Below are 26970 nucleotides of genomic sequence, written 5' to 3' on the forward strand. Positions count from 1 at the left end.
TCCTGTTGTTTCATGGGCAACACAGCAAGCAAGGTACGTTACATTGCATGCACGCGTATAGATGTGTGTGATTGCGTATGAATAAAGTGCTCCCAAGTGTGACTATTATAACAGCGTGAAAGAGGGGGAAAGGCGTTGATAGTGTCTCTAATGCAATTGAATGGGACAGCCCGACAGTCGGGTAAATGAGCGAGAGAGTGTGCGTCAAGTGTGGCTGTGAGCGTGTGTGCATATTTATGTACAGTGTATATGTGTGTATGTGTGTGACTGCACTGCCAGTACGGGCTGCTTTTTAGTTTTATGCTGTTCAAATCTGGAAGATGTGACACAGGCCTCAACTTTGACAATGTTCAATGTTCGCATATGACAAATCAAAGTCTTTCATCTGCACTCTTCACTTTTAATTCATTACTTTTATGTTTTATGGAATTTTTAATGGTCTTTCCCTTCTTTTGTGTACACTTTGAATTCCCTTGTGTATGAATTGTGCAAAAAAAGGACCGTTCAGGGGGTCTTTGAAGATGTTTCATCTCTCATCCGAGCAGGCTTCCTCAGTTCATGCTGAAGACTAGATAGAACAGCTCGGGTCCTATCTAATCTTGAGCTTTTTTTTTTTTGCTGAATGCTTTTTTCGAAATGATCAATGCTGAAGACTAACAGCACAGCTCTGGTCCCGTCTAATCTTGAGCATGAACGAATGAAGCCTACTCCAATAAGAGGCGAAACGTCTTCAAAAACAATCACTTTCTTAGAGGACGTGTCGCCTCTCATCCGAGCAGGCTTCATCAGCTAGCATGAACTGATGAAGCCTACTCAAATGCGAGGCGAAATGTCTTCGAAGACGACAAAGACAATTAGATACGACCACTAGAGCTATCTAGTGTTCAACATGAACTGACGAAGCCTGCTCGAATGAGTCTTCAAAGACAATCGATCTCTTGGAAGACGTTTCACCTCTCCTCCGACTGCTCAAGACTACATAGGACTAGCGCTGTTCTATCTAGTCTTGACAAGACTGGACTGTAGTCTAGTCTGGACTGTTCAGATTGTGTCAGATGATTTTTTTGCCTCTCATTCGAGCAGCCTTCATCAGTTCATGCTCACGACTAAACAGGACGGCATGAAGCATGCTCAAGACTAAATAGGACAGCTTTCGTCCTGTCTCTTCTAAGACAATCTGAACAGTCCTGTTGACATTGAGTAAACACCCTAAGAGGTCCTTTTGTAGTAAAGGATAAATGAGAGGAAGATTTCAAGGGAAAGTTGGGGCTCCAGGAAAGTTTTTTAATTAGTAATTTAGCTGGGAAAGCCCAGGTAAATAGAAGTTTGTGAAAATGTTCCTGCGGGACAACGGAGGCATATGTTTTGTGTTAAATGACAAAATAGACTTCTCACAAGAGTTTCTTTGGTAAATTAATTTAATAACACGGTCTAGTTTGCATAACATGGCCAGCATGTGCACATTGTAATTCATTTACCCTACTACACTAAAATGAGACATAAGGACATGAGGACAGTAAAACAGCAATGTGACTTTGTTACAAACAGTGACTCTTACGTGAAACGGATCCATCATTAAAAAAAAAAAAGAAAAGAAAAAGAAGTGCTCTCTACTGTTGTGTGTCTTTCCTCGCGTCCTGCTTAGATTTGTGCGGCGGCTCCTGTTGTACCTTTCTCTGCTCTTCTGTCACTTCAGAGAATCCTGCGGGATATCAAAAAAAAATGGAAAAGAATTTATTTTCACAGTTCATTCAATGGGTAATTAGACTTTTTGGGGGATGCCACCACAGGAGCATATATTTTGCCAAATACGGAAAGTGTGATGATAACCATTAGGCGTGTCACAAGATCTTGCGAGATTAAAACGTGACAATATTTCTCATTCAGAAAAAAAAAGTTTCTAATGGAAACTAGGCTTTGGACGCTCATACTCTAGGTTCTCTACTTACGAACATCGGATTTGCGAACATTCGGAGATACGAACGCAAGCTGACTGGTCTATATTTTCATGTATTTTGCCTTGTAGTAACTCCATATTTATACTGCTACATGCTTGACCAGTAGAGGGCACTGTGACACTGCTAATGGGACCAACAGGTAGAGGAAGACGAGAGAGAGAGAGGAAGGCTAAATTGTAGCTGTACGATACAACCCGGACAGAGCGTGTGATTAAAGTTTATGAAGAGTTAATAGGCCTGCTTAATTCTACACCACCCACAGAACACTACCTCTTTTAGAAGAGTCTAACGATGACGACGATTTGTCCTTTTTCAATATCTCCTCCTCCTCCTCCACCACCACCAACGTATGCTTGACCTCTCCTCTTCAAAGGTAAATAACATGTATCATTACGCATTATTATATCATTTTCATTATTGTTTTTTTCATTAATTATCCTTGTTTAATATGACTACATCCAAAACTCATATTAACATACATACATATAGTGTATATGTATACACATACATGTAGTACCTACTGTATATCATTGGTAATATTACCTTTTGTTCGATTTACGAACAAATCGACTTGCGAACGGTCGTCTGGAACGAATTGTGTTCGTAAGTTGGGAACCTAGTGTACATGATTTTATTAATCACACAACAAATAATAATGAACTCGATATGAGATGATATAAGATGAAAAAAATACAGTTGTTGCCCCAATTAATTTTTTTTATGAATAAGTGTTAATACGTAAAAGTTGCATAATGTTCAACGTTCCTAAATTAAAAGACACAGATAATAATCAGTGCTAACTTGCACATTTACACACTCAGTATGATTCTACCAGCGGTCCTCCCTCATTCTATTGGCGGTGACAGTGTTGCTTTTGGCAGTGATAATCTTTTTCAACTCCTCCTAATAATGACTTGCTCATCTTGTGTAAAATACACCGCCTGGGATCACTTCGTTTTTCCGCATAAGTAGACTAATATGACGTCAAACGCCCCCTTTGATGTGAACGCCCACTGAGCACAAAGCTGAGAACCAGACTTGACAAAGTAAGTTGATAACCACTGTCACAGTACCGTTTAGCTCTGTTTGGGGAACTTGGGTTTTGTTGAGCTGCATCTCGAGCACAAAGCCTACAAAAACAGCAGCAGGATAGCGTTCTCCGAAGCCCACAATGGAGCAATGTCCATAAAAACTCTGTTTTTAAGGACAGAAACGTCCGTATGAGCGTGGATGAGAGGCCAAAAATATGAGTTTTTAAAATATCCGTGTGGACAGGGCCCCAGTTGTTTTTATAAGGTGATGTTTACATTGTAAATTTTCAGTGGTACAGGAGTGATAGGAGTAGCAGAAACTGGCGCACAAGCCAAGAGCGCCCTCTTGCAGTTGTCAGTGTGAAACCCCGCCCCCCAAAAAAACACATCTAAGTTGCTCCAGAGTACAAGTTGCAGGACCTGCCAAACCATGAAAAAAGTGTGACTTTTGAAAAATATGGTATATATTTTGTTAAAAGAAAATAAGTCTTAATATGAGAACCTTTTTTTTTAAAATTAATACAAGAATAAATAAATACAATAAAGGTCAATTTTTCTCAATCAAAAAGTCATTAAAAAGAAAACTGGCTACACTACAAATATGTAGTGTTTTTTTGGGGGGGTTGGGGGATAGTATTAAGATAAAGTCTGTTTCTTAATCCTTCCATCCATTTTGTGGAGGAAAGTAATGACATGACAATAATATCCTTTTAAGGAGAAATAAAGATTTTTTTTTTTAAAGAGTTCAAAAAAAAAATAATTCCATAATAAGGTAAAAAAAAAAATTTAAGAAAGTCATAATGTCACGTTTAGGCACGGTCGTGACCCCAGGATGCAGAGACAGGAGCGTTGTGCTGGTAAAAAAGCTCTTTAATTGCTGCACAACCAGGTGCAAACACACAAAAACTAACAAAAAGCAATAGTGCAAAAAAGCACTGTGGGGAGGCAAAAACTACACAGAAGTAGTGAGAGGTAGTAGAAGTAGCGAAGCGGAATGCGAACCATCACAAGGGTCCAACAACCAAATGACAATGAACCAGCAAACAAAGACTACACACCAACTAACTAGAAGCCAACTAATTACAAATCAGGGCCAACTGTGAATGGCAGCTTTCTCAGAAAGAGGTAAAGATGACTGAAAACAGCACAAAACAGGAAAAAGCAAAATAAGAGTATAAAACATGAAATTAGGAGAACCAATACAAAAGAATTGAGAACAGTCATATATTTGTTACAAGAAATATATATTTATACTACATTATTATATATATCTACAGTATATTACAGGCGATATTTTAGATATTTTTTAAAAAGTAGTAATAATCTAGAATAGTTATATTTATGTTACACTAATAAAGTTTTTTGAGGACGAAAGCCATAAAATGAGAACAAAGTCATTTTGATGAACAAAAAGTCCTAATGGTGAGAATAACGTTATCTTAATTATTATTTTAATGTTACAAGAATAAACAACAACAGTAAACTGTGTTACAAGAATAAAGTCACATTTTTGGGAGAAATAAGTTTCAATATTAAAAGCAAAAAGTTTTAAAATTACAAGAATAACCTTTTTGCTGTTTTGGAAAATTGTTGCAAAAACAAGGACCAAGTAAACGTGTGTCATTTCTTCAGTGTTGCCTTCTTTTTACACTTGTTTGTCAGTTAAGAATGTTAAGATATTGTTCACCTTTCACCTACATACACCCAAATTCGTCTAAGACATTACTTTTATTAGACAGCGTCCCACGACTACTTACACTTCTTTGACAGTTGACAATATTAAAAGTACCTTAAAACATGAACTAAAAAGGGTTTTATGATGGAACAAATGAATTACCTTCACATTATTTGCGACGGGAACATTGGTGGTTACATTGTGTTTTTGTATTTTGCATTTACGTTTTTTGACAGCCTCCGTAAAGGCTTTGAGATTCGTCATAGAAATAAATAGTAAGATGGGACTGACCGTTAGATCCGCTGTCTTTCCATTTGAGCTTGTTGTCGTCGGTGTGTCGCGTCCACGTGGAACGGAAGCTGACCAGCTCGGCTGTGACGTGGGCCAAACTCCACTGCAGCCCCCTGGAGCTCTCCTTCCACAGATGACTATGGGCACACGTGGCAGAGAATCACCACGTTATTTCTGGATGTCGTAACCAGGCAACCAGCAGAGAAAGTCTTTTTCGTCAACTGCATACGACAATGTGTGACTTTACAAGACCGGCCTCTTCATTGTTTCAAAGAATAGAGATGAGTGGTTCAATATGACGCTGATGAGTTCTTGGAAGGTGGATGTTTTTAATCATCTGGATTCATGCTAATGTAGACAGTGTCCAGGCTTATAGGGACAATAACAATGCATTGTCTGAAAATACAATACCTCCAATTTATCATTGAATAACTTTCAAACCACAATCATCTACTGTATGACCTCACCTCAGCGAGCATTAAAGGTTGCTTTTTCTTTATGGTACAGTGGAACCTTGGTTAGCATCCGCCGTTGTTAGTGTGTTTTTTGGTTAACATCCAAAATGTATGCAAAAATTTAGCCTTGATTTGCGTTCGCCCGCCTGGTTAGCGTGCAATATGGCACATGTAACAAACTTTATTTGTGTTTGGTTTATTTACGCAGCTATCTTGGACCACGCGCCCAGACAAAATCTCACGATACTTATTTCACACTTTACTACGGCGGCCTGTAAGGCACATGTAAGGCATCCGGAATCAAGTGGCCAAACAACTGACCCTCGGCGTTCATTACTTCTGTCTGAGCATTTTTTCTTTGAGTGCGACACACTCTAAATAAGCTGCTAGGAAACCAAAGAAGGTTGCGAGTAACAACAACATTCCAAAGAGGGTGAAGAAAACTATTAAATTCAAGAAAGAACTCATCGCGCCGCACGGTGGCCGAGTGGTTAGCATGTTGGCCACACAGTCAGGAGATCGACAAGATCTGGTTCGAATCTCCATCGGGCATCTCCCACATTCTAAAAACATGCATGTTAGGTTAATTGTCAAGTCAAATCTATCTTGTCTATATGTACCTTGCAATTGGCTGGCGCCCGAAGTCAGCTGGGATAGGCTCCAGCATACCCGTGACCCTCGTGAGGATAAGCAGCATAGAAAATGGATGGATGGATGGAACTCATCGCAATGTTCGAAGATGGCGTCTGTGTTGCCGATGTCGCTAGGATTGTACTTTTCGGACATGCTGAATTGTGAATTGCTACTTGAATGTAACACATTCTAAAAATATTTAACAAGAAAGCTAAAACAACAACAGCAAAAATTGAGAAATCAGCAGTTATTTTACAAGAATAATGTCAAAATATTCAAAAGAGACAAAGTAATTTTCTGAGAATAATGTAATATTATGAGGTAAAATAATGTCTTTTTAGTAGCATAAAGTTAAATATTAAGGGAAAAAATACATATTTTGTAACTTCTAATGTTATTACAAACAAAACAAAAAAAGTTGTAATTTTTGGAAAACTCCGTTGAGGAAAAATGTATTATGTTACAAGAATAAAAAAAAAAAAAAAAAAAAACAACCGCAGAAATGGAAAAAAAGCAATAATGTTATGGTAATAAAGTCAAAGTCAAAATATTACGGGAATAAAGTCATAATAATATGACAAGAAAATTTACAAGACGAAAATCGAAATAGTTGGAAAATTAAAAAAAACAGGTGTAATTTACAAGAATACAGTCAAAATATTACTGTAAGAGAAAAATGTCGCAATTATACGAGAATAAAATTGTAATATTATGAGGAAAAATCATTTCAGTAGTCTTTTTAGTAACATAGAGTTTAAATATATATATAAAAAAAATTATGTGAACCGAAACAAAATAAAATTGTAGTTTTTGGGAAATTAAGTTTGGGGAAAAGCTATACTATGAGAATAAAGTCCAAATATTATGAAAAGAAAATTTAAAGAGCTTATTTACGAAGAAAGTCAAAATATTAAAAAAAAAAAAAAGCCCAGCATTAATAATAGGTTTTTTTCACCTACATCACGAACCTGAGATGCAGATGTAACATGCTAACTTCTTAGCATATTATAAAATTTCAAAGTGGCCCTTGCATCCTTTCATTTTTCAGTATGTGGCCCTCCATGGAAAAAGTTTAGGGGTGTAACGGTCCATCGATTTGTATCTCTTGACTGTGAGGCTGATATGCTCGTGCAGCTAGTTTAATTTCAGAAAAAATGTATAGTAATTTGGATTGTTTTGTTCAAAGTGTGACTGTTGCAGTTGTCTGCAACTTTCCTAAGGGCCCTGTCACACCTTGACGATTTAGCCAGCGCATCCCTGACGTGATCATTTTGATGGAATACGTTGAACTGCCGACGTTTTTTTTTCAATTACATAGCGTATTCATAACGAGTTTGACGTATACATGACGTATTAGTAACTTATATAGAACGTTTCTCTAACTTATAGACAACTTATATCAACGAATGCATAGCGTGTTGCCGGCGTTCACAACTTATGCCCAATGCCCAACGGCTGTCACACCTTGACAATTTAGCCAGCGTACGCCAACGATCGCATAACTTATTGCCCGCGGATGCGGGACTTATGAATCATACGTTGACATACGTCAAAAAGATTGGTTCATGCACCATATTTTTGGACGTACTACGACGTATGCCGGCGTGCTTCCACGTGCTGTTAACATATACAAAACTTACCCATAACTTATTCGACGTAGGCCAGCATATTGGCCAAATTTTTCATACGTTGGCGTACACTAGCTAAATCGTCAAGGTGTGACAGGGCCTTAAAAAGAAACTATATAAACTACTACAGTGCATCTGGAAAGTATTCACAGCACTATGATACACCCTGGCTGGGGGTAATGGTCTTGGGCCTAACAAAGAAGAGGTCCCAACTCCCTCAAGTCCCAAAAATGGCCATTCTTGGCCAACTCTTTGTTCTGTACATAGATTTACAGTATATAAAATAATAAAGAGAAAAGTATTGAGCAAAGGCTGTTAATATGCACATGGGATTTGTTGGGTTTTTATTTTTCAGTGAAATTTTTCAGTGAAAATGAAGAATACTTTCCGGATGCACTGTACATACTGTATTATTTCACAATTTTTATTTTTATTTGTTATTTGAGAACGGATAAATTATTTGAGAATGACCTCCTATTAGTCTGCATTTTTTGTGTGTGTGTGTGTGTGTATGTGTGTGTGTGTGTGTGTGTGTGTGTGTTCAACCTGTGTCTATTACAGGGGTCCAGTGGACCAGGGTTCTCCTCCACCAAAGGAACCACTATCTTCTCAGCCATGTCGGTAAGTAAGGAGAAGGTCGGGTATACGATGAAGTCTATGAAACCTGCAGGGAGGAAGCTTATCTTAATCTGCAAAAATGTGGTGAATAAAAAAATGTTGTACAACGTACCGATCTGAGATTCGGCCACCAGGGTGCTTTTTCGATCACACAGAGGAGAGAAGGGCAGGCCCAGTTCCGCCTCTCTATCACCCTCCCCGTAGGAGAAAGAAGAGATATCTTAAAAGCCATCCCACTCTAGAGACTTCAAAGAAATTACCTCGTAGGTAGACAAAAACACCTGCTAAAGTGCGTTTTTACTGGAACATAAATCACTTAAGAGGCTTTTTTTGTTGGTTTGCTGAAGACAAAAAGCTAGGCTTTTTTATTCTGGCCAAAGAACAACACAAGACCTCCTACTTACGCACTCACAGCCTCATAATGGAAAGTAAAATTAGCAGTTTCTTTAAAAGAATGTCATTTTAAGTGGAATTAATAATAATTATTAGATTAGTTACAATATTACTTGAAAGAAGTTGAAGTATTAAAAGAATAAAGTATCTTTTTAGAAAAATGTCGTTTTTTATTTCACGAAATAAAATATAATAAATAATGCAAATAAAAGTAATAATAATTAAAAAGACATTTTTTTAAGAAAATAAATGACAAATATTTAACAATAGCCATATTTTATGTTATCATTTTATATATTATATATTTTTTTCTTAAAAATATGTTTTTTTATTATAGAAAAGCCATATTTGAAAATGGTAATATTTAACATTTGTTACAATAGTCTTTATACTTTTTTTTTTCAAAAACACATATTAAAGGCTATTATATATTAAACATATTACAAGAAAATATTTTTAACAATAAAAAAGTGCTAATGTTCAAGAATAGCCATATTTTATATTTAAAAAAATGTTTTTTGAAGAAAGTCATGAAATTTGAATAAAGTCATTGTTTCGACAAAAAAAAGTCCTAAAATAATGACAGTGTTTTTTTGTATTTAAATATTACAAGAACAAATCAAACACTAATTTATTACACGCCGCACGATGGGCGAGTGATTTGCATGTTGGCCACGCAGTCTGAAGGTCAGGAAGATCTGGGTTTGAATCTCTGTGTGGAGTTTGCGTGTGTGGGTTTAGTCCGGCTTCCTCCCACATTCCCAAAACATGGATGTTAGGTTAAATAGCGACTCTAAATTGTCCATAGGTATGAATGTGAGTGTGAATGGTTGTTTGTCAGTCCATAATGTACCCCGCCTCTCGCCCAAAGTCAGTTGGGATAGGCTTCAGCATACCCAGGGATAGAAAATGGATGGATGGACTAATATTACATAAACAAGTCACATTTTTGGCATACTGAAATCGTAATATTAAAAAGAAAAAAACACTATGGCAATGAAGTATAAAAAAAAAAAGAATTAAGATAAATATATACTTTTTACATATAATTGTAATGTTACAGGAGTAAAGTGCCTTTTGTTATAATGCGTAATATGACCGTAACATGACAAGAATAATGTCCTTTTATGAGGAAAAGAACTAATAAGACAATAAAATAGTATTTTTGTTTTGAAAAAAGTCGTAATTACCAGAATCTTTTTCTTTTTGATGTACACACACGTATACAAGAACAAAGTCATATTATTTAAGGGGAAAAAAATAATATTAACAACAAATTTCACGAAAGAAGTCACAACCTCACAAGAATAAAGCTCTATTTTTTTCAACTCGTTAAGTGTTTCAACTTAATTTTCTATTAGAATAAAGAAATATATTGTTCAGTGAATAGTGTCAATCAAAAGTGAGCATTATTATCTTTGTAAAGGCTGAATGTTTGCTTTGTGCCATTGGATTGTGCAGGTGTACCTAATAAAGTGCTCTCACAGACCATCCCCATCAGTTTAATGTGGGATTTGATTGGTCTGCCACCCCTGTGACCTGTGCTCCGCCTCCTGCCCAATGACAACAGTAACTTGCTGTAGCTTCTCCCTTTCCTCCTCTACCCAGAGACCTTGCAGTGTAGATGATAGATGGAAGGTCAGACTTTGGAGCGTGTTTGATACTCTCTATCTGTCTGGACGGCTTCCCTTTTGATGGATGTGAGCCATTCGCAATGCTGCTACGAACCACTTGAAGCTTTTTGGCTCCTGGGTCCTACCTGTCTAAAAAACTCCTCCATCAGGGCTTTGGTCCATCGAGAGTGCAATATCCAGGGTTTAGATGGATGGCTGATGTCAGCTGTGTGAAGTAACAGAGATAGTGCCTTGGACTTCTCAATTCTGTTGGAATAAAAATAAGAGAAACATCTTATGTGGATGAAAGAGAGAAGTGGCAGCTTGAAGATGAATTACCGTTCCTGTTGTTGTAGGCAGGATTTCATTGCTTTGACTTGGAGGAGGTGAGAGGACATGTCTGTGGACAACACCATCTCGATGACGAGTGAGCGCAATTCCCTATACACAAACAAACACACACACACACACACACACACACTGATTACTTTATATAGTTACAAAATAGAGCAAAAAAAATGTATCTTTCCAAAGCTAATAATGCTGAGTTTTGATTGGCACTGTCAGAAAGGTATTCATTCAACAAAATGTTTTTTGTTGTGCTTGTTTTGTATTTTTGTATTGCAAATTTCGGCATTTGATTGCATTACAGAGCCTTTTAAATGTCAAATTCATGCAGCGTACTTTCATTTTTCAAGTTTCCTGATTTCTTATTTTTTTTGCATGTTTGTCACACTTAAATGTTTCAGATCGTCAAACTAATTAAAATGTTAGTCAATGACAACACAACTGAACACAAAATAGAGTTTTTAAATGAAACGTTTTATTATTAAGGAATTATTATTAATTCGTTATTTGTAATTATTATTAAGGAATTAAGATCTATCAGTCTGGAAAAGGTTGTAAAGCCATTTCTAAAGTTTCGGGACTCCAGCGAACCACAGTGAGAGCCATTATCCACAAATGGCAAAAACATTGTGGTGAACAGTGGTGAACCTTCCCAGGAGTGGCCGGCCAACCAATACAAGGCCACTCCAAAATGTTCAGTTAAACTGTACTAAAATGTGTGTCTTTTAAAATGTGACATCTTACATCCATTCCTCTCGAGTCAAATGGATGAAGATGTTCATTTGGTCATCCTGTAGGAGGCGGAATGCTGCGCTCAGGTGATGACTTTCCTGCACCGCCCTGTCATTGTAGATCAGCGCAAACTCCGACCTGACAGAGTGAAGAAGAAGATGAAAGGTACTTGGACAAGTTGACATCATCCACTTTGGCAGACTCTTTAAACTGGTGGAATATTTACCAGGAAATGTAGACAAATGAGGCATGATACCCAGAACAACTCAAGCTATAGCTACTGTATGTCCTTTGCACCATCAGCATATTTCCAACGTGTGTATTTATTTATTTTTTTTTACATTTTATGAGTCAAGACTTGGTCTCAACTCCTCAAAATCTTGATCTTACCTGTTCTCAACTCCTTCAGTCTTGATCTTTAAATTGGTCTCAACTCTCACAGTCTTGGTCCTGACCTGGTCTCAATGGCCCAAAGTCTTGACCTTAACTTGGTCTAAACTCAAAGTTGTGTCTTATAGGGTTGCGCCAGGTACTCGTTTTAAACGAGTATCCATTGCGGATAATGCATTTTTGCAGAGTACGAGCATGAAACGAGGACAGCTCGTCATTATTCGTACTCGTGCTGAAGGAAAATCCTCATTGGGTAACTACTTACTGTATGTATTCACTCTTCATGGTCTGATCACTTACACACATACAGTACACAGTACACAGTGCACATATAGCTGACTAATAAACAATAAATATAGCAACTTCTGATCAGTCCATGAGTTTTCAGACTTAAAATACAGATTTACAGATACGGATACAGATAATTTAGATGGGTGAACAGATACAGATACAGGTGTACTTGCTCATCCGTAGTGTCTTAGTTTGGTCACAACTTCACAGTCTAGATCTTAAATTGGTCTCTTCTCCTAAAATTCTTTGTCTAGACTTAACGTAAACTCCTTAAAGTCATGATCTTTAAATCGATCTCCAAGTTATTTATTTAAAAATAATAAATAAATAAATACAATTTAATTAAAATAAAAAATTTGTCGGTCTCAAATTTTCAAAGTCTTAATCTTTAAGTTGGTCTCAACTCCTCAAAGTATTGATCTTTAAATTGGTCCTAACTCCTCAAAGTGTTGGTGTAACTTGGTTTCAACCCCTCAAATTCTTAACTAAAATTAAAAGTCTTCATCTAAACGTTGTATCAACTCCTTCAAAGTCTTGGCCTCAGCGCCACAAATTCTTAGTCTAGACTTAATCTAAACTCCTTCAAGTGTCTTTAAATTGGTCCCAACTCCTCAAAATCTTGGTCTTAACTTGGTTTCAGCTTCTCCTTAACTCCTTAATTTGATCTACAGTCTTTGTCTTAACTTCATTTAAAGTCCTTCAAGGTCTTGGTGTTTACTTCGTCTTAATTCCTTCAAAGTCTTGATCTTAAATTAGTCTCAATTTCCCTGGTTCTGACTCTTTCAAAGTCTTGGTCCTAACTCCTAAGTCTTTGTCTTAACAACTAAATGTCTTGGTCTTTGCTTGAGGTCAACTTAAAGTAAAATCCGGTCAAGTTAGACAAACACAATGTTTTCATTTTGGACAGTGATCACTGTACTGTGTTCCAAAGTAAAGCACACAATGCTAATGTGAGCCAAGAGACTCCAACAGTGTGGAGGGATTAATGGCATCTAAAAACTACAGCTGCAGCACAAGAGGACCTATTTATGTACATAGAGGATGCAGCACAAATAGCTGCTTCATTGGCCAGAAAAAGCATCTTACTTTGTGTGGATGTGAAAGTTGTTTGTGGTTCCTGTGTGCTCGTAGTCGTGGATAGTTGCAGCAAAAAGTGCCGCCATGACCTCCAACTCTGTCAGCCAGTGCTTGGTAGACACAACAAACACAACACACATCAGTCTATGACTATTTTGTACCATTAACAATGAAATTGTCACGATTGGGTTTACTGTACCACGAGGCCAGAGCGCAGCAGTAGGCAGTGCAGCGTCTGGGTGACATCGGCGGCGTGTACATGGCTGTGGTACGGGTTGTTGTGTTTGCAGTATCCTCGCTCCACGGCCGACAGGAACAGTGTCAGACTAGAGATGGGGATCTATACCAAATCAATGAATCATGTCAGGCCTGTGAGGACGGGCAATGGTTGTAGTCAAATTAGGCCTCCTGAAGGGTGATGTCATGATTCAGAGCTATAGTAAGATGTGTCCATGTGTCCAATCCCATCGACACAAACAAGTCCACCGTGTCTTCATGGACTGAATTACTTTACTGTAAGAGAACTAATATTCTTGGTTGGCTTGGTCTCAACTCAAAAATTCTAAAATTGCTCTCGATTACTCCAAGTCCCAGTCTTAACTTGATCTCAACTGCTCACATATTGTACTTAACTTATCTTGACTTCTTTAAAGTCTTGGTCTAAACTCCTCAAAGTTGTTGTCTTGCTTTGGTCTATACTCCCGAAAGTCTCAGTCAAAACTGGATTTTGACTCTTTTAAAGTCTTGGTCTTGAATCTGACTAAACTCCTAAAAGGCTTGGTCTAAACTCCTCAAAGTCGTAAGTGTTAAGATGGACTAAATTTCTCAAAGTTTTGGTCTTAACTTGTTGCCTGCTTCTCAAAATATTGGTGTCGACTACTTCAAAGCTTTGGCCTTAACTTGGTATCATCTGCTCACAGTCTTCTTGGTGTCAACTGCTCACAGTCTTGATCTTAACCTGGTCTTCACTTCTCACAGTATTGGTCTTAACTTAGTCTCAACTCCTCAAAGTCTTAATCTTAGTCTAAAGCCTGTCAGAATTTTTTTTATCTTAAACTGACCTCAAGTCTGTGAAGTATTTGTCTTGACACCTTCAAAGTCTTGGTCTCGACTTCGTCTCCACTCCTCTAAATCTCAGTCTAAACTACGCTAGTTATTTGCTCCAACACTCAAAGTTTTAATCTTGACTTTGTCTAAATTCCTCAAAGTCTTGAACTTACTGTAAATAAAGGCATCATATCAAAATCTTGCTATCAACCTAGTCCTCTTAACTTAGTCTGGACTCCTTCAAATTCTAGTCTAAACACCTCGAATTCCAGACTCAAAGTTGTGGTCTTAATTTGGTCTCAGTTCCTCAAAGTCATTGTTTGAATTTGGTCTGGACTCTTTCAAATTCTTAGTTTGAACTTGCTCTCAATTTCTCAAATTCTTGACCCAAATCCTCTTGGCCTTGCCAAAGTTTCAAAGACGCTCAAAGGATTGCATGTAAAGGTGTCTTTATATATTACAGACCTTAAAGCGGCTGTTGAGCTCATATCTGGTAATGAGCTCGAAGAAGAGCGTCTGCAGGGCGTGATCGGAGCTGGCTGCGTTCAGGGCAAATACGTCAAAACTCCAGCGGTCAACGTCCTTTGGAGACGGAGAAGGAAAGATGACGTCATTATGGGCATTTGTTTCACAAACACACAGTGAGATTCATTGTTGGCTTACCCTCAGACAGTTTACGACGGCTGCAGGTTGGTCGGGCATGGCGGCCGTGTAGGCCCTCTTGAACATTCTGGATAATGTAATGCAGTGTTTCATGTTGGGTTCACCTACAGTTCGCATGCTGAGACTGTGCAGCGACCTCATCTCAGGAGGTGTTTATATAAATCCTCAAAGTCCCCGTACACATTGGGAAGGATGTTTTCATGAGAAAAGGGGGCCAATGTTTTACTGTCCATTGCTTGCTGCTGACTATGTCCTCTGCAATGATTGCGGTTGTGTGGATCACCTCATTGTGAAATGCTTCACATTTACAATCTTCATAGCATCGCTAACTACTGCTTAGTCTACTCTGTTTTACAACCATACACCGACAGAATGATAAGCCGGAATCAAACTAAATCATGACATGCTGAAGAAAGTCTGAGTCCAGAATTCAAAACAAAACAAAACAAATGGTGTCATACCTCTCCACAAATATCCCAGCCTGCACAGCATGCACGATGCTACGGAACTTGGGCTTCTCATCCGTACGGCGCCCAGGTCGTCTTGCTCTCTGAGTAAACGTCGACGCCAGCCAGTCGGTGACCTCTGCAGGCACACCATCCGACTGAAGCTGCTGGAGGTCGTCTTCAGACTCTAAGCACTGCCTAGCACACAGACACACACATACAAAAGAGTTTTACAGTAGAGGGGTTAACATCTTTTTACACTTTTGTGAATGAGATATGTAAAGGTGCCACTGCGACATGACATTTTATGATCAATAAAGTTAAGGGTGTTTGCTTTTAACATATTAATAGTACAGTGGTTAACTTCTTTTTACGTTTGTATGCCAAATGTTATTAATGAAATGAATAATCTTACATTAATATCAATACTGACATAAATAAATACAGTAATATATTATATCATTAATAATTGATTTTCTATACCACTTCTGCTCACTAGGGTCGTGGGGGTATGCTGGAGCCTATAATAATTATAATGTGAATAATAATAGTAATAATAGTAATAATAATGTCAATTTGAAGTTGATAAAAATAATGGGAATACTTACAATACATAATAGGATTTATTTAGGTAATAAAAATGATAAAATAAATTATAACATAATAATAATAATAATGTAAATATTAATGTTAATACAAATATGTATAATACTTATCATGTATACATATACTTGGCTACTATGTATACTTATAATATAAATAATATAATATAAATAGTATAAATATAAATCATATAAATAGTGTATATTGTAATGTGGGTTTATGAATGTAATACAATGTCAATAATGACGATCTTCCAATAATCCCAAAGTAAACATGAAAAGATTGACGTGTTGATCATTTTTGAAAGAAACAAAACAGTGTTACGTTATTGTACCTTGTTCCATCGAGATAAACAGCCTCCAGCAACGATGCTGTGACATCCAGATTCCTTTTGATCTCCTCAAAGTCAACATCTTTCTCCTCCAGCTGCTTCAAGATGCTCCTCAGCCTGAAAACCATTCAAAATCATTTCTTTGTGGTCAAACGCAAACATAATGCCTGTGCCCATCTAATGTAGCAAACTGAGATTATATACTGTATAATGAAGTTGTATTGGGTTTGATTTACCGTGGGTGTGTTGTTGACTTGTCTGTTTACACTGTAGTCACAGTGGCAGATATCCTAATCAGATCTGAATTGGGCCACATGGGAGCCAAAAATGTGTCATTGTGTCACTTAAACCTTGTAGTGTAAATCCGGCCTTAAAAGAAAACTGCCCTTTTTCATCCACAATCCTTATGTGAGACATGAACACATACGTCTTTCTCTTTTCTGTGTGCGCCATTTACATATAATGTGACATGCGCATAACTAAGCTACAGCAACATTGTTATTATTATAATTATTAACACTGTTACGCAAATCGAACTATGTTACTGGCGCATTGACACTCAGCCATAACACACCGGCAAGCTGCTAGCCTGCTAGCAACTAGCTTCACCACAGACTCAGCCGCAGCGCCTCAGACCACTACAAAAAAGGTAAGGCTACATATTTGAGCTAACACCACTGCTGCTGTGTTTTTATTTCTATGTTTGGAAAAGTTAACGCGAGGTGAAGGCGTTTGTTTCTATGTTGCTACGTAAAATCAATGCGCCGAGTACTTTGATGTTCCGGTAATGCTTAGAATGGCCAAAATACGGTAAAATACTGTAAGTGTTACATGTTATCATGAATGTACTACATGGTCGCAGCATGTATATAAAACCATAAAATGTTGTTGGAGGTTTTTGGATGTGTTTTAACAGCGTTCTTTGTAGGTGGCAAAGGTGTGTCTCATCATGTGCAGTACTGAGCTGTCTGTTTTTATCTGGTTTTATATCTTTAGAACACACAGAAAAGAGAAAGATATATGTTCCTGTCTCACACAAAAATGTTGTGGATGATGGGCAAAATTCCAACAAAAAGTGCAGTTTTCCTTTAAAGGCACCTAGCAAGGAAAATGGAATGTGCAAACTGAAATCACGTGTGATCAAATTGATTTTCAGGGCAAATGAGGTCCTTGCCAACTTTCATGTGGAAGACATTTTCATGCCAGTTCGTCCTAAAAAATGCCAGCGGCAAAAGGGCATCAGGGCTGCCAATCTTTCCATGAGAACACAACTTTTCATGGTTTGCCTCTTATGTAAGGAACGCTTAGTGTTTTAAAAGTCGGCCTCCTTCTCTTCTGATCTGAGAATGGATGTTGCTGCTCGGGCTGCCCAAATAAGGGCGTCATTAATCACCACTAATTGCAAGCACACACCACGCAGGGATCATTTATCTAATGGCTAAATCTCCAAAAAGCTTCAGCAGGTTGTTGGATTCTCCATGAGAAACCTCATCCTCTGTTTACACAAGTGGATTTATCCTCTCATTCCATTTGTAAAACAGTTGACTTGCCAGTGCGATACTGGTGTTGAAGCGTTGCCAGGCCGCGCCATGCCGGGGGGATGCGGTCCAGCGCTTACAGCTTTTTCTTTTAGCGTTTATCACTGCTGCCGCTGCCTTTTAGAAAGCTGTCAAGCCATAAAAATAGCAAGCATCTGAATGTCACCACTCACTTTGACTGTGCAGATAACTCTTCTTGTGGCGGCAGAAGAGACTTTTGACAGATCTTTTCCAGGAAATGACTCGTCAAGAGCACTTGTGGACTTTTGTTTATAGACGTCAATGACAAATCTCCCTTTTGGCCAAGACGCTGTAGTAAGTACACAGTGTAGTGTCGCTATGTTTTACTACATGCCTACTAGCCTGCAAAAGTCTTAGCGTGTGCACTATTTCCTCACTCTTTCAGTGTTTCTGCTGGTTTTAAGAAACATTAAAGAGGCCAGAAACTATATTTGGGAACGTAAAACATGATTTCTTTCAGTCAATCAGCGCTGATAATCATGAAAAACACAGAAATTGTATTGCAAAACTGAGAACATTGGGTAGTGTGAAAAAGTGTTTGCCCCCTTCCTGATTTTTTTTGCATGTTTGAAATGTTTCAGGTCATTATACAAATTTAAATATTAGTCAATGACAACACAACTGAACACAAAATGCTGTTTTTAAATGAAACTTTTTATTATTAAGGGAGAAAAAAAATCCAAACCTACATGGCCCTGTGTGAAAAAGTGATTGCCCCGTGAACTTAAAAAGTGGTTGGGCCACCCTTAGCAGCAACTACTGCAATCAAGTGTTTATGATAACTTGCAATGTGTCTCTTACAGCGCTGTGGAGGAATTTTGGCCCACTCTTCTTTGCAGAATTGTTGTAATTCAGCTAGGGTTTTCCAGCATGAGCCGCTTTTTTAACGTCATGCCACAGCATCTCAATAGGATTCAGGTCAGGACTTTGACTAGGCCACTCCAAAGTCTTCATTTTGTTTTTCTTCAGCCATTCAGAGGTGGACTTGCTGGTGTGTTTTGGATCATTGTCCTGCTGGAGAACCCAAGTTGGTTTCATCTTGAGGTCACAAACAGATGGCCGGACATTCTCCTTCAGGATTCTTTGGTAGACAGCAGAATTCATGGTTTCATTTATCACAGCAAGTCTTCCAGGTCCTGAAGCAGCAAAACATCCCCACACCATCACACTACCACCACCATATTTTACTGTTGGCATGATGTTCTTTTTCAGAAGTGCAGTGTTACTTTTATGTCAGATGTAATGGGACTCACACTTTCCAAGAAGTTAAACTTTTGTCTCGTGAAACCACAGAGTATTTTACCAAAGGCCTTGGGGATCATCAAGATGTTTTCTGGAAAAATTGAGACGAGCCTTAATGTTCTTTTTGCTTAGGAGTGGTTTTCATCTTGGAACACTGACCTTAACTTAGGCCAGTGAGGCGTGCAGTTCTTTGAAAGTTGTTGTGGGGTGTTTTGTGACCTCTTGGATGAGTCATCATTGCGCTCTTGGGGTAATTTTGGTTGGCTGGCCACTCCTGGGAAGGATCACCACTGTTCCATGTTTTGGCCATTTGTGGATAATGGCTCTCACTGTGGTTCGCTGGAGTCCCAATGCTTTAGAAATGTCTTTATAACCTTTTCCAGACTAATAGATCTCAATTCATCTCAGTGAAGTCATGTTTTAACATGGGGGCAATCATTTTATCACATAGGGCCATATAGGTTTGGATTTTTCCCCCCCTTAATAAAGGCCCTGTCACACCTTGACGATTTAGCCAGCTTACGCCAACGTATGAAAAATTTGGCCAATATGCTGGCGTACGTCGACTAAGTTATGGGTAAGTTTTGTATATGTTAACAGCACGCTGAAGCACGCCGGCATACGTCGTGGTACGTCCAAGTCGTCTAAAAATTTGGTGCATGAACCAAACTTTTTGACGTATGTCAACATATGATTCATACGTCCCGCATCCACGGGCAATAATTTATGCGATCGTTGACGCCCGTTCACACACGTTATTTGTAAGTTACGCAAGTCGTAGTACGTCAACATACCTTGAGACAAAACTGTGTCTTCTTGGCAAGCGTTGGCTGAGAGGAGATGGAGGCTGTCGTGTTTGCGTGTTCGCGTTGACATACGTCGAAAAGTTTTGTGCACGCACTAAATTTTTAGACGACTTGGACGTACTGTGACGTATGCCGGCGTGCTTCAGCGTGCTCTTAACATATACAAAACTTACCCATAACTTATTCGACGTACGCCAGCGTATTGGCCAAATTTTTCATACGTTGGCGTAAGCTGGCTAAATCGAGAAGGTGTGACAGGCGTTGGGCATTGGGCATAAGTTGTGAACGCTGGCAACACGCTACGCATTCGTTGATATAAGTTGTCTATAGGTTATAGAAACGTTCTATATGAGTTACTAATATGTCATGTATACGTTGAACTCGTTATGAATACGCTATGTATACGCCCAAAATTGCAAAAAAAACGTCGGCAGTTCAACGTATGCCATCAAAATGATCACGTCAGGCATGCGCTGGCTAAATCGTCCAGGTGTGACAGGGCCCTTAATAAAAAGTTTGATTTAAAAACTACATTTTGTGTTCAATTGTGTTGTCATTGACTAAGATTTTTAATTTGTTTGATGACCTGAAACATTAAGTGTGACAAACATGCAAAAAAATAAGAAATCAGGAATCACGCCACTATATATGGAAGAGTCTGATCATATACTTAAAATATTCAGTTTTGCAAGCATTAAAATTAGTGTTTGATACATTTTAACAAATGGGAACAATACAAAATTAAAGATCAAAAGAGGAGTAACAATTAAACTCACAGTGTTCATGACAAAGTCAAATTTGGAGTTATACCGCACAGTAATGCCTTTTTTACATGGTTAATTGGTTTGAGACCCGACCGTGATAAGTTAATTTCTGCAAAGGTATTTGTAAATGGAAAATGTAGTTAGAACATTGAAAACCTGTTTACGACCTTCTAAATACTGTTTTTAACATTATTAGAGCTACCTACCCTTGAAATAACACCCTTATAGTCACATTTACACTCATATTCCCCAATATAGTAGACATAATAAGAGAAATTAAGACATAATATAGGCTCACACGATAACATTGTGATAATTCCTTGTTCTTCCTTGTTTACTACCAGTTTCTGGACAGTATTTTTTGCGGCGGCTGTTGTCTCATCAATGTAACATTACTGACACCTAGTGACCAGCGTATACTACATATCATCACAACATCTTTAAAATGTGTCTTCTGAATGCCTTAAATAATGTATTTGTATTTTACTTCATTTAGCCATTTTTATGTTTGAAAATTTAGGCAAAGAGTACGTAAAATTTGCTTACATATGCATATTTTTAAAACTAATATTAGGCCATATTCAACCGCAAAACAGAGATGATTCATTATAAATATATTTCTGAAAAATCATGTTAGAATAAAGCCGCAAAATCCGAAGCTCTGTCAGTTCAGCTCATGAAAAATGGGAGCAAAGAAAAGTAAACAAATAAAAAGTAATTTCTTTATTTTGACATCAACTTCAGCGGAGGCCCAGGATCTTTAAAAAAAAAATAGATACAATATTTTAAAACTGATGAGCACACTTTGACTCAAATTAAGGCCAAATTTGGAGTTATAGTTATATATTTTGTGTTGAATGTATCTTTTATATGAAAATATTAAAAGATATTAACCCAAAGATATTAATCACCTATTTTAACACTTGCTAAATTATTTGAATGATTATTTTGTAATTTCTAGCTAATACTTGACACTCAGTCATCAAATAAAAATCAATTTTAACTCCAGATTTGGCCATTGTATTAATATTTTTTTTACTTAACTTCATCTGAAATTAACCTAGTAATTATTAGTAGTATTAGTATAGTATAGTATAGTATACTAGAGTACAGTATAGTATTAGTAAGTATTGATAACACATCTCAATACATCTCGATCTCAAAAATCAATCAGTAAAAAGCATTATGAGTAAAGCATAAAGACATAAATATGTAAAAATGGTGGTCTTTTTTAACACTGGTACATGTATGCTGTACATTTTAACTGTATTATCACGTATTTATAAATGATTACAGACCTACGGTGAATGCGATGTGTTTTCTACAGAAAAAACAGCCTATTTTCAGAGAAACAAAATACATTTTGACAAAATATTAACACCACTTATTACAGCTTTTTGTCACGTTTTTGCATGATTTCCAGCTAAAATGTACCTATTCAACAAATAAATATTCACTTTAACTCACAATGTGGACAGGTTTTAGCTTCTTTGTGCTTATTTGTTTAGGTCTGCCATACCAAAAGTAAGGCCACGTACACGACTATCAAATTTTGGACTTTGACCAGCAGACGCAAACACATCAAACCAAAACCAGACTGCATTTCCTTCCCACCAGAAGAAGCATGAGTAAGTAAGTCAAGTGTTCCTGTAACAACTTGGACTGGCAAGTGTTGCTGCTAAGTATAGGCAGAGTGGTCAACACATGACATGCATCAAATGCAGGTTTGCGCAAAGTGTGTTCAGTAGAATCCAAAACAAAACTGCTCCTAAAGCAGAAGAGTATTTCATTACAAAGTCCTGATGTGATGTCTGCATGCTGTTGTCCTCCAGAATCGCAGCAGCAAAGTTCTTACCTATTGATGGGCATCTGCAGACGTTTCTTACGGATTCGCACCAGTTCAGCCATCGCGCACTCAAACTGTGCCCTGATGGACCCCAGAGTTTCCCCAAAAAGGCAAAAACTATTAAAAAACAAGAAATATTCTAGAGCACAAAAAGCAACAAGGCAAACTTGTGGGTCCTGAGAGAGAACTTGTGTTTCTCCCTCCTCCCCACCCACTTCTGGGGGGACCTACTCTACTTCATTCTGATTGGCCCAGACTGTGTCACAGTGTGTGTGCGTGCGCGTGTGTGTAAATGTATGTGCTATGAGCATCTTTGTCAGTGTGTGTGTGTAGGTGTGTGTGCACAAGTGTGACTGAGTTGACCTCACTGATGAAGTGTTGACTGCGAGCCTTTCAAGCACTGTGTACTTAAATCCCAAACGAGAATTTTTCCAGCGCGGCCACAAATCAGGGCCACAGAGACAGCCTTTCACTGAAACCCACCGGAGTCACCCCTACTCGTAAACAAAGCCTGTCCTCCGACAGCACCCACAACAGCGCCACAGAGGCAGCATCTTAAGAGGGTGGGGGTGGGAGGTGTGTGCTTATGTAATCCTTTTTTAAGTTTAGCTGAAATTAGCTAAGTAGTTTTAAAAAATATGTTTTTCTTTATTTTTCTCAAGCTGCTGCACATTCCCTTAAGTCCTCAGCTCACACTTTAAACAAATGGCTGCCCTAGATTATTGTTATTATTATTAAAATGTAATATCTCTAAACATTTCCAGCTAGCTACCTATTCATCAAATAAATATCCCCTGTAGCTGAAATTAGCTAAAATATAATATATATATAAAAATATCTAAAACACAAAAGCATCTGAAATTATCATTATTCAACATTTGGAAAAAAATTGTCGCAAATTGCAAATTGTGGATTTTTGGTCAAAAAAATTACATGTTTATGTTTTTATGCTACACCGTTAATGTTCTTTCGTCAACCTTTGAGATTTCGCACTTTGTTCGGCGATCCTTGAATGCACCATAGCTGAAAAAGTGAAACTGACTGTGTTTTCCGGACTATAAGTTGCTCCGGAGTATCAGTCACATCCGTCAAAAAATGTGTCATGAAGAAGAGATATATAAAAACAAATAAGTCTAGGAGTGTCATGGCTCCTAACAACAAATTTCACAAGAGAAGAAGACAAAGCCAGAGGGATGGGGCAATGTTTACACAAACAATAAAACAAACTAAAGCTACAGAAGCTGAAATAAGTCACATTTTTAAAGTCTATGGATGCAATAAAAACATACCTGTTTAATAAATGTCAAAATGTTCTCAAAGAAGACACTTTTAATATGTGACTTGACATCCGGATGCATCCCGGTGTGTAGAAACGTATCAAACAGCCATATTTTAACACCAAAACTTAATTTTTTGTATTGAAAAATGAATGAAAATAGACTAGAAATCATACGTGTGTATTTAGTCAGTGGCTAATTAAATTAGTGCTAATTAAACAGCACTGCTGTCTAAAATATAATACAGTGTTTCCTCGTTTATCACGGGGGTTCCCAAAATAGCCCTCAATAAGTGAAATCCGTAAAGTAGCCAAATTTATTGTTTACAATCATTATACAGTATGTTTTAAGGCTGTAAAATCCCTCACCATACACTTTATACACTTTTCTCAGGCATTAATGTTTTCTCACATTTCTCTCTTGTTTAAACCCTCTCAAAGTTCAAATTTCGCTTGAATTTGAATGATCAACCTACAAGGTTGTACACAAGAAATTAGTGTAATTAATGAATAATCATTAAGTGGCTCGTGTGTATTTCACTCATCTGACCGTGCCTCTTCGCCCTGGCGCCGTTCGCCTGCAGCGTTTTTTTATCCTTGTTCCAACATATTGCTCCTGCTGTCATATTTTACTCCTCTTCCTCGTCCCCCATGAACCGATGATTCAATTACTGTATTCCGTAACGGCGCCCTACAGCTGTGTAACTTCTGCCTTCCTTCACCATGTCCAGAAGTCCCACCATTTTTGTGATGGTTGGCTTCCTCTGCCTTTTGGGTGCAAAACATTTTGTCGACATTGTGGGTTTTGTTGGGGAGAAACCTTGCAACCATACAGAGTTCAGAGTCACAGCTTAGTGACACAAACAGTTAGCTTCTTCTGTTTCTTCTATTGTTTACAGTATTGGCAAGCAGCTCACATGGTTGGCTAGTTTGCTAGCCATGACCACAAAAAGAGACGGCACAAAGGAGATTGATTGACAATGGTCTACAGCCAATCAGGAAGCAGAAGACAATGGGCGGTACAGGCAGAAGAGACAGAATAAAGACAGTGAGACACTGCCTCGTGGTAAAGCACTCAACTTCAGACAATGTAATTCTTCTTAAAGGGCCAGGCTTGGCCTGAAACAGAGTTCATATGCTGTAAAAAAAAAAAAAAAAAAAAAAAAAAAGAACTAAAATTGGACAAAAAAATCTCTGAAACAGCAAGTCTGCGAAATGTGAACCGCGATGGAGCAAAGGAACACTACAGTAATCCCTCGTTTATTGCGGCTAATTGGTTGGCCTAACCGTGATAAGTGAATTTCCGCAAGATAGGAATCCTTCTCTATAAATTTAATATTTTCATAGTTAGAGCATAAAAAACCTGTTTACAACTTTCTAAATACTGGTTTAAACATTACTAGAGCCATCAGGACATGAAATAAAACACCCACAAGTAGCCCGTGTGGCTAAAAAGACAAGCAATTACTTTACAGTAAGAAAGTGCAGGAAGGTGGAACTTAAAGAGAAACACAAGTTGTAGCAGAGCAGACAAATTCATGCCGCCTGAGGTCATGAAATCCTTGATCATTTATAAATCCAAAAATTGGATAAAGGTGCGACATTGCAAGATTACTGGCAGACATTCATTTCTAAGTGAGTAATTTAAGTTCCATCAATAGCAGACAGCCATGTTTAGACTATGAGGGAAAAAACGTGTTTCATTTCACCAAATCGATAAGATCAGCTAAGGTTATTAAAGTTCTCCCTTTTGCTCTCTCTTTTTTTTAACAGTTCTATGTTTTCTATCCATGTCTCATCTTTTTATGGAGTTAGCGGAGGGCTTGTAGAGCAATGTGACTGGGGAAAGCCCCCTTGGTCCAGTCCTTCACCTCCCCCTCTGTGTTAGTACCACTTTGGCTCTCTGGGTCAGTCTGACTCTCATGCTCCCATGCTCTTTGACATTGTACAACATATCGCTAAAATGAAGAGAAGTCACATCAAGGCCTCACTCGAGGCTGGTTTTGTTTTCTCAAAAAGCAACCTGTGATGTCCAAGAAGGGGGAGTAAAGACACTCAGAAGAATTCCAAGTCAGGTTTTAAGAGAGATGCCCTCTGCCAAGCTTTGCCAAAGTAAAGATGAAATTATAATGGAGTCATCTGAGAAGGTTCTTCTGCAGGCTGGACGCTTTTGATGTTCTACTTTGCATATTTCCTTCCTCGTTGATTTGTCATCTCACACCAGCTAATCCAGCAATTCAAACTAAGTGGCAAACCACAGGAAAGATGAGTCATAGAAGCAGGTTTATCAGAACTGTATCTTTTGCACCCTAACCCAAACCCCTAATTTCAAACTATAACCCCTAATCTTAATTCAGTAATCACAACCCTAACCTTAACTCTGTAACAACCCCAAACTGTTATTCTAACCCTTAACCTGAACCATACACTAAGTTTACCGTAACCCCGATCACCTAATCCACCTCATTTTAACCCTAACCCCCAAGTCCCAACCCTCTAACTTTAACCCCTCACCCAAACCAGACCATTACCTCACTTTACTGTAACCTTAACCACTTAATCCACCTAATTTAACACTAACACTAACCCTCTAACTCTAACCTGAACATTCTCCCAAACCAAACCATACCATACCCTAACCTTACCATAGTCCTATCCCTAAATCTATTCCGAATCTTGCCTCTAAGCCCAACCACTAACCTTAGCCATCTAATCTTAAACCCGTAACCCTTGAATCCAAATTTCCATAGCACTAGTAGAAACATCATCCTAACTTTACTGTAAACCTAAACTTTAACCCAAACCTTAACACCTAACCCCAATCCTCGAACCAAACTCTAACCCTACCATTTCCCGAACCACCTAACTCTAAATTTAACCCCCAATCCTAACCCTAGACCCTGACACTGACCAAACCTTCCTGTAATCTCTAACACTAACCATACCCTCACCCCAAACTGTAATCCTCATCCCTTAACCCAAAAACTGTACGCATAACTTTAATGCTCTAACGTTAACCCTACCCTAACCCTAACAACTGGTTCAGATTTTATTACCCTTCTCCCGACTGACTCCGACAAGAGACACTGGCTTCTTGTCAAATCATATTGGTCCCTCATGGATGTGACGCGTGTTTGTTCACCCCCTAAGTCCTTTCTGAAGACTACCTGCCCTTTTCCATACAGCTGCTGTAGGCTTTCTCCCTGATGGAGTCGTCAAACAAACTAGTGTTTGAAACAAGCCATCTGGCAATC

The 26970-nt window shown here is 38.1% G+C and overlaps 1 protein-coding gene across 1 annotated transcript; it reads right to left on the bottom strand.

The window, feature by feature from the left end:
- Positions 1 to 1422: 1422 nt before the first annotated feature.
- Positions 1423 to 22631, bottom strand: LOC129186907 (dual specificity calcium/calmodulin-dependent 3',5'-cyclic nucleotide phosphodiesterase 1B-like). Its single transcript, XM_054785639.1, has 14 exons — positions 22450 to 22631; positions 16227 to 16340; positions 15305 to 15487; positions 14844 to 14910; positions 14646 to 14762; positions 13333 to 13473; positions 13143 to 13243; positions 11388 to 11513; positions 10635 to 10736; positions 10442 to 10562; positions 8402 to 8483; positions 8218 to 8335; positions 4956 to 5092; positions 1423 to 1702 (listed from the first exon to the last, which is right to left on the bottom strand). The coding sequence occupies exons 1-14, from the start codon at positions 22500 to 22502 to the stop codon at positions 1611 to 1613; spliced, it is 1554 nt and encodes a 517-aa protein (XP_054641614.1). The 5' UTR covers positions 22503 to 22631; the 3' UTR covers positions 1423 to 1610.
- Positions 22632 to 26970: the final 4339 nt, after the last annotated feature.

The sequence above is a fragment of the Dunckerocampus dactyliophorus genome, chromosome 8 (assembly GCF_027744805.1).
Source record: "Dunckerocampus dactyliophorus isolate RoL2022-P2 chromosome 8, RoL_Ddac_1.1, whole genome shotgun sequence".
NCBI lineage: Eukaryota > Metazoa > Chordata > Actinopteri > Syngnathiformes > Syngnathidae > Dunckerocampus > Dunckerocampus dactyliophorus.

What these genes read in the sequence shown, in the direction of transcription:
- LOC129186907 (XM_054785639.1), bottom strand. Translation starts at nt 22,502, where the DNA reads ATGGCTGAACTGGTGCGAATCCGTAAGAAACGTCTGCAGATGCCCATC. An exon ending in AACTTTCACATCCACACAAA is followed by an intron (nt 11,514 to 13,142) that starts GTAAGATGCTTT and finishes TCACTCTGTCAG; the next exon opens with GTCGGAGTTTGCGCTGATCT. An exon ending in TGCCTACAACAACAGGAACG is followed by an intron (nt 10,563 to 10,634) that starts GTAATTCATCTT and finishes TTATTCCAACAG; the next exon opens with AATTGAGAAGTCCAAGGCAC.